General features: G+C 40.6%; 1 protein-coding gene across 1 annotated transcript; it reads left to right on the plus strand.

Moving 5' to 3' along the window:
- Window positions 1-621: 621 nt before the first annotated feature.
- On the plus strand, window positions 622-8,079 carry LOC118334373 (prohibitin-2-like; the record flags this gene model as incomplete). The annotated part of the gene is given in 7 exon segments (XM_035670276.1): window positions 622-701; window positions 1,287-1,471; window positions 1,595-1,724; window positions 2,463-2,566; window positions 3,642-3,719; window positions 6,139-6,215; window positions 7,000-8,079. Coding segments are annotated over 7 exon segments (670 nt in total), but the record flags the coding sequence as incomplete, so codon positions are not given.
- Window positions 8,080-8,964: the final 885 nt, after the last annotated feature.

The raw sequence follows: 8,964 nt of genomic DNA on the forward strand, positions 1-8,964 counted from the left end.
ACAGGGATCACTGACCGAAATGTTTGAAAGTGTCACTCCATATGAACGTAATTCAAAACGGCACGGGGAAATCACTCGGGCAATAACCGAGTTCATAGTTTATTTCAAGTCATACATCTTTTAATTCAATTCTAACAAATAGGCCTATGGGAAATAACTTTTTACATTAAATGTATCTAATATTGTGTTGGTCATATTTAAATCATTCATTATGTTTAGTTGGGAAAAAAGAGGATAAAATATTAAATCGCAATTGCAATATTTGGGGGAAAAAATTGCAATTAGATTATTTTCCCAAGTCGTTCAGCCCTACTTTAAAGCCAGTTTATCTGTTTGTTTGATTACTTTTAAAGAGGTTGCAGATGATTTATCTCTAAATCGTAGTTTCTATAGAGTCTTTTTTTGCCTTTTGTCAGGGTTTCCTTTAGAAAGAGACAGACATGGCTTCCTATGAACAACCTCCGTTAGTTGGATTCTTTTCTCCAACTTATTTCTGTTTATTTGCTCATTGCAGTCACAGAAACATGAAGATAACAGATTCAGAATTGATTGTTTTCCATTTGACTTCCTGTAAACTGCTGGTTGAGTCTGGTGTGTCTGTCTGTGTGCCGTCGTCCTCAGGATACCCTGGTTCCAGTATCCCATCATCTACGACATCAGAGCCCGACCCAGAAAGATCTCGTCCCTCACTGGAAGCAAAGGTCAGACTCACCAATGTGAAACAGAAACTCTCAAAGGAAACTGGAGGCTGCGGATCAGTCTGTTTACAGGGGAAACATAGGGAATATGATTTTAGTGACTCCCTTGCTGTCTGTTCTCTGATCTGTTCCCTAAAACAAAATGTAAAAGAGAGATTGTGACAGCGCTCCAGTTTTACTTTATATATTTCCAGACGGATATTAAGTTTGTGCCATTTTCCAAATGTTACACTTTCTACTTAATTCTGTAGAATAAAACCAATCCTCCTCGAGTTGAACTCTTATGTATGAGTCGTGTTACTGTAGTTTGTCCATTATGGCGTTTGTCCACCAGAGGGCGCCCACCAGCTGCTCTTCACTGTCCCATATCATACTGAGACTTCTTTAAACAGTCAGTCAGAAATGTTAGGATTATTTCAGAACACTTTCTCGTTGATATGAACCTCCAGAATCCAGCATTGATCATCCTGGATGAAAATTCCTGGAATTAACAGCAGCTGTGTCTCTCTCTGTCTCTGTATCTGTCTCTGTCTCTGTCTCTCTCTCTGTCTCTGTCTCTGTATCTGTCTCTGTGTCTCTCTCTCTCAGACCTTCAGATGGTGAACATCGCACTGCGAGTCCTGTCGCGGCCGCTGGCGTCCAACCTGCCCGTCCTCTACCAGCACCTGGGACAAGACTACGACGAGCGCGTGCTGCCGTCCATCGTCAACGAGGTGCTGAAGAGCGTGGTGGCGAAGTTCAACGCTTCACAGCTGATCACGCAGAGAGCGCAGGTACACGCACAGCTCTGCTCACACTGAGTCAGTGCGGAGTTTATTACTGCGTTAGAGGTGGAAAACATTAAACTGAGAATATCAGAAACATTTATAGATGAGTCACTCGGTGCCCCCCCCCAGGTCTCCCTGCTGATCCGCAGAGAGCTGTTCGAACGGGCCAAAGACTTCAACATCATCCTGGACGACGTGGCCATCACAGAGCTCAGCTTCAGTCGCGAGTACACCGCCGCCGTCGAGGCCAAACAAGTCGGTGAGTAGACGCAGGAAGTGATCTCTCTGCCTGTATCCATGACAACAGCTGTCACTGTCAGCTGTAATGGACAAATGGCTTTAATTTGACCTTTAATTTAACCCGTAGGTACGTTTATGACCCTTTAATTAAAGTTACATGTTTATGTGGTTAATGTAAATACGTTCAACGTCTGCCACTGCTCGCTCAGTAATGGATATCAGATGTATATTAATATGAGGCTGTAATTAATGATTGGTCCAGGAAGGGTTGCAGCCTTTCCTATTAACTGTCCTGTAAAGGCTAAAGGTTCACTTCTGTTTAGGAGAGTAAATGTAAAATAAATAGTTAATTAAGACTAATAGAACAGAATTGTATAAAAAGTTCCCTAAACTGGAAATAATCTGCTCACAATTCATCCAAATCTCTGGTTTTACACAAACTTCAGAGTTCACTGTTTGAGTTCATTGACCAGTTTTAATATAATATGAAATATCATATTATTAGTCAGTTTATTAATGATAGAAAATGGTCCTTGTTTGGGAACCAGTGACATAAAGTGACAACATGTGATGTGAAAGAAGCCAGGAAGCATTAAAATAAAAGTTATTCCACCAAACTTTTGAACTTAACTTAGCAAATAAATGTAAAATGACATGAATTTAATTAGTGAGAAATGTTTATAGAATGAAAGCAGTGAGAGCAGTCTGCTGATCATTAGTGTCTTTAAGCATCCAGTGACTGTGTGTTCCTCTCCAGCCCAGCAGGAGGCGCAGCGAGCTCAGTTTTATGTAGAAAAGGCCAAACAGGACCAGAGACAGAAGATCATCCAGGCTGAAGGAGAAGCTGAAGCTGCCAAGATGGTGAGTTCAGACTTTAATCCAGAACCAGAAGAGTTTCTGTCTCATATAATATATAATATACAATCTTCAGGTGTTCTTAAAGGTGTTTTACAGTTTCCTGTTAATCTATAAAAGTATCTGATGACTGATCCTGCACTCGGGGGCGTTTACTAATGCTGCCAAACCTTCTCTCTTCTAGACGCCGGCGAGTTCTGAGGTCGCACAGACCAATCTACTTAATGCTACAAAACTTGAACCTGCTCATCTTCAACTCTCTGAGATTCACAGATATAAAGCAGCTAACTGCTAATTAACTGCTGCTAACTGTATCTGCCGTCAGCAGGCGACAGAACCGGGCTCAGCAGCCGGACCGGGATCGAACGCAGCCTCAGAGACCGACAGTGAATAACGTTACAGCACCGAGGTCCGTTACAGAGTTTCTGATGGACAGACTGATCAGCAGCTGCTGTGAGCTCGGTGACTCGCTGGTTAACTGCCAGGATCCAAACCCGGCACGAGAACCTCCTCGCTGCTGTAGTCCCTGTCGGTCCTGGAGAGTGTGTTCGGTCCCGGGTCCGACTGCATTGATGTTTTTACAGGAAACCAAACAGACAAACAAACTGCACAGAGACACAGTATCTGTTTGTATTATGGGATGGATCCGCCCCTAAAACAAACACTTTGAAACCGTATCAAAGGTTACACGTTCCAGCGAGAGCCGCCTGCTCGTTGTTACTGTTGTTGTGTTTAAATGTGACATTTAACGCTGACTGTGCAGTTAACAGATTCCTGGTCGTTATAACAACGTAATTAACCTGAAACCCACCTGCAGATCCTCGGCTCCGATAAACGCATCACTTAAACACTTCATCCAAATATGCAGTCATTGTTTTTCCTGCCTGTCGACACGCGTGAGAATATCTCAGCCGTGCAGCGACACGCCTGCAGCTCCTCGTGGCGAGCCGCTCGGAGAGACCGGCTCAGCCTGCTGCAGATCAGCCTCGGGTTGGACGCTACCTCTCCCCTTTGTTAGGCGTGTAACAGTATTCTCCTGTGAATAACAGTTTAAATGTGTGTTTGTTTGTTTGTGTGTCAGCTGGGCGAGGCCGTGACGAAGAACCCAGGATACCTGAAGCTCAGGAAGATCCGGGCGGCGCAGGCCATCGCCAAGACGGTAAGAAACGCCTCCCTGAAAGGTCCTCGCTGCACCAGAGTGACGACCTGGTTCTGATAGACCACATCCATCTGAAACAGTCTGGACCTCAGGGCGTCCAGGACACAAGATTTATTATCCTCAAGGAGGAACTCTGCTCTGTTGATCATTAAACCTCCTCAGAGCACAGACGTGAACATTTAGTTTGACTCGGCTGTCGGTAGGAGAAATCAGTGTTAACCAGACTTTAAAATTTAATTCCAGGTAATAAAACCAAACGAGGTTCGATTACACTGAAAGCGTGGCGAGTCTTTGAGTCATTACAGCCAGAAAAACCAGTTTGTGTTTAGCGAGCTCCTGAATGTTGTTTTAAGACGCGCTAACCTCTCTTTAAATAGGATTAAGTTATTAATCTGTCCTCGGCCTTAATAACACTGCTGTTCGTTCACACGCTGAGGAGGGTAAGTGTCGGCTTACAGCTCAGCGTCCAGCTCATATCTGTGAATACATTATTATTTAAGATCATCCCAGTGTATATTATTATTATTATTATTATTATTATATTATTGATCAGAGTGTACAGTGACAGAGCTTCAGTCTCTGATCAACAGCCTCGTCCTGCATCAGAAAGCAATCAGCTGATAGAACAATGAGAATAAACAGTGAATCTGTCAGAAAAGAAGAATATTAAGTACTGATTGTTTAAAATGATAAAAAAATACAGTCAATACAGACAGAGATATGGATCACTTATCATCAGGAAAATCTCTAACAATAAATAATAATCTGCTCACAATTCATCCATATTAGGTCTCTCAGTCTCATATAGTCGGTTCCTTAACGGGAGAACGACCCAGATATTGATCTGACAGAACAATAACAATAATATGACAGATATATATACTGTATTTGTGATCACATCTCCAATAATAAAATACACAGATTTAATGTCACAACCTTCCTAAATCAGTTTAATTGAGAGTGAAGCAGCTCGGTGAGTCCACTAGGTGGCGCCAGCTGAACATGAGTTTGATGGAGAAGTCAGGAAAGATGATGGAAACAAACATTTAACCTCTTTTGTTCACTACAGTTTATATTTGTGTACATTTATTTTTTTTTACTGATTTCTAGTTCTAATGGAATTTATAACACAACAGAATATTTAATCAGGAGGATAAAAAACTTTATTTACAACATAATAATGTTTTGTACCTGATGAATCTGAATCTTTCCTCTACAGCACTTTTTGTCCTAATCAGTCGTTTTCTTTGAGAATTGGAGTTTAAGCTGTTCTGATATTTTGTCCTGAGTCGGCCGCTCACAATATGGACTTAAAGTTAAAGAATGTGTCCAACGCTGTCGTCACTACGTTAATGACAGACCGCCTCTGTGCCACATGTTTAATATTCATTGTAGTTGTTAACAATAGAGCGTTTGATAGCTCTTGAATAAGTACACTGTTAGCATTTATTAAGGATTCATTAACGTCAGTCACTGTGGGTTGAAAACATTAAAGGTTATTACAACTGTTTCATCAGGTATTCATTAACTGTTTGTACATGAGCAAAATGTGCTGTTGTATCTTATAACTACATTATAAAGTTATAATTAATGTGTTTATAAACCATTTATTAATATGATGAACTGAGGTTTAACTTACAGTATTTATTTAGTTTATTGTGGAAGGTTTTATCTGGATATATGTTTTCACGCCTCGACAATATTTAATGAAAGAAATAATAAAATAAACTGTTTTTTGTTTAAGTGTATAATATAAACCTGCAACCACGGCAAGCACCGAGCAGGAAGTCCTCCATTAAGGGAACTTTTTGTATCTTAACAAGAGTCAAAGTTTTAGGTTTTCACTCGTGACCCCACAGAGTCAAAATACAGTTTAAGTGTTCGACGGTGTTCACTGGAAGGTAGATGCTGACACTAGTTTATAGCGCTAGCTGAATAGCAGTGAGGACTAAACACACAGCGAGTGGCTGCTGCTTCCCCAACTGTTTTTATAGTAAATACATAAATATGAGGAAGCGAACGGCTCTCTGCTTCCTGTTTGGGCCTCAGCTCTATTTTTAAGCTTGTTAATAAAGTTTTATATTGAACTCTGATGTGTGCAGCCACTCTCTGCACGTCTTTAACGAGACACGTGACTGTTGATGATGAAATGAGTCATTAGGCCGCTCTGTAACGGCTCTACCTCACAGTGTGACCTACAGTCACGTCATGTGTTCGGGGCGCTGTGGCGGTGGCGTGCGTTTCCTGTGTGGAACGGTGAACGGGCCTCAGCAGCTCGCCGTGCTGTGAATCAGCTCAGTGTTGAAGCTCTGACAATGTTCCCATTGTGCTCAGCAGCAGCAGCTCGGTCGGGCCTGAACGCTGAGAAACTTTCCACCTGTGTTTTCTCTCACTCGCTGTTTGTTTGTTTGACCTGCAGGTGGCGCAGTCTCAAAACAAAGTGTACCTGAACGCTGACAGCCTGGTGCTCAACCTGCAGGACAGAGACAGCTACAAGTGAGTCCCGACTGGGTTTGACCTTTAAACCTCTCACTCATGACCATTAGGATGAGTCTTTATATGACGTCTGCCCTGTATCTACAGCAATGACGTCCCCTGTATGTTTTTATGTTGGTACCTTATTGTTGTTGTTGTTGTTGTTGTTGTTGTTGTTGTTGTTGTTGTTATAGGTTTGTATTTTTCTTTAGTTGTATTTATTTTTATTTGGTTTTAATTTGTTTTGAATTCAGTTTAGTTTTTATTTTATTTAAAAATGTTTAATTTAGTTTCAGTGTTTTTTAATCGTAAGATGGGAGTTTTAGAGTAACTAGCTAATTTACATAAATTGTTAGTTACATCTGATAGCTAAGTTAAGCGGAACAATTGCTAACAAGCAAGCTAATCTAATGCTACATCAATCATTTGTTAGCGTTTTGTTAACATTAGCTAATGGATGTAGTTTAGATGGCTAGCTGGTGTTACTACAGAATAAAACATCAGCTAACTAACCAGCAAACAATTGATTAACATTAACCATCAGATGTCAGTAGCTCAGTGATTAATGACGTAGATTAGCTAGCTAATTATCTAGCGTATTGCTACAGAGCAAACCACTAAGAAGCTAACTAAAAAACAATTGCTGTAGATTAGCTTATCTCATATTAGCTAGCATGTAGCATATCTGAGCACAGGATACAGTTTCCCTTTGCTTCCAGTCTTTATGCTAAGCTAGGCTAAACATATCTTATTTATGTTTAGAAGCTGATGCTTTGTATTAATATAAAATCTCTGTTTCTTTCAGTTTGTTGAGGAAGTAAGAGGACGTCTCTCCGTCGGTTTGTCATCATTCCTTCTGGTCTTCAGAAACTCTGAACCCACCTCTCACGAGTCCACGTCCTCGTTTACAGGCCACAAAACTGAACTCTAATCTGTGGACTGTGGTTTTATTTTGAAAGGTTCCTCTGGTGTAGGTGAAAGGTGATTCTTCGGCTTCTGTGTTCTCTGTAGACGTTTACGGCCTCTTTACTTTTCACAACCAGAAACTCCTTTTATTTGTGAGTAAGACGTTATAGAATAAGTTTGTTTGTTCACGCTGAGAAGTCCTGTAAGGTTGTTTTTTTTTTTTTTCTTTGAAAGATTATTTCTGTACATTTTCACTCCACAGTTTATCCCATAAATAAGTCAGAAGCACTGATGAACAAGTTATTCTGCTTTGTGCTGTGACTTAAAATGAAGAAAATAAAGTTTCAAGAATAAAATGTGAAACATGAGACTTTAACAAACACCAGAGGAATCTTTTAACTCGTCAATTCTCCAAAATCACAAACAAATAAACATTACTGCTGCAGATTCATCTGATTATTCTCCTGATTAATTGATGATTGTTTTGGTCTAATAATTGTCAGAAAGTCCAGAGCCAATGAGAACGACTTTAATAGTCCTGTTTACTGTCATAGCGATTAGGAATCAGGGAAAAGCAAAATTAAAAAGCTTAAAACAGTAAAATTACAGCAACCTGTTGTTTACTGCCTGATTCAGTTCAAACTATCAGAAAGTGTCATTGTGATTTGGGTGAACTGACCCTTTATGTATCGCTGAGCTGAGCCTGGAGGAGGATTTAACCTTATTGGCTGGAGGAGAAGCTTTGAGAGCCGACAGCGGCAGCCGATCACAACTATTTGTGTCTGTCGGGGCGTCACGGCTGTCTGGGACTCTGGATGGGAAGAAGAGATTGAAGCATTTGAACATTTAAATCTTCACACGTGTAATGTTTGTGTTCAGTGTCATTAAAGGAAAAAGAAACGAGATGATCGATTGTTAGCACCTCTTCAGCATTTATTAGCTCTATATGAAGATTGAATAAATGGTTTATAACACACTATAAAGAAGTTGTAAGCTTTCATTAATGGACAGTATGGACTGATTCACGATGACATATTTCTGTGGTTTGTCCCTGAACTCGTCCTGGTTCCCTCGGTAAGAAGCCAGTGGGATGTCTCTATTGATTGACTGAGGCTTGCTCAATTGTGATTGGAGCACAGAGCAATGGGGGCGGGGATTAGTAAGGGTCAATTAATTCAATTCAATTTATTAGTGTGAGTGAGTAATGAACCTGAGACATGAATATAAACAACAAATAAAACAAGTTAAATGTGTTGATATTACGATTATGTGAATAAATCCTGTCCTGTATAGTCAAAACCTCCTGGAGACCTGGAAAAGAAAGAGTGGAAGAGCTGCCGGGTCCGTTGGAGTATCGCTGTGTCTGTAGCACAGACTTTGACTCACAGCGCTCAGGGATCAGCGTCAAAGCTGCAGTGACTCAGTTCTCGCAGCAGCTTTTGTGTTTTGTAACACTTCAATAAGCGTTTCATTGAGTAGAGCCTCCGCTCAGCCTCAAACTAAACATGAACACTGTTGGCTCATAATCGTTAATGCCGGCGAGTATTTATGTCGACAGCCGCAGTGACCCTAAACACACTTATCTTTGTGTCAGGGAAAAATGTGTGTGTGTGTGTGGGCTCTCAGGGTTTCAGCACCAACACAATTAACCTTAAACAATTCATTTAAATCATTAATAACAAGCATAATTAGGAAGGTAGTTTAAAAACAGGCACACAAAGCGAAACCATTTACATCAGACTGCTGTTAGCTGATAATGATCCTGATCAGTAATCAATACTCCCATTATTAAAGCATTAATCAATCTAATACCATCAGACAACCTGATCAGCCTTTATCAGTTAGCTAGTGTTTCTGTAGTGGA

This window comes from Morone saxatilis, unplaced genomic scaffold (genome assembly GCF_004916995.1).
Source record: "Morone saxatilis isolate NCDOM2014 unplaced genomic scaffold, NCSU_SB_2.0 Contig23, whole genome shotgun sequence".
In the NCBI taxonomy this organism is placed as follows: Eukaryota; Metazoa; Chordata; class Actinopteri; family Moronidae; genus Morone; species Morone saxatilis.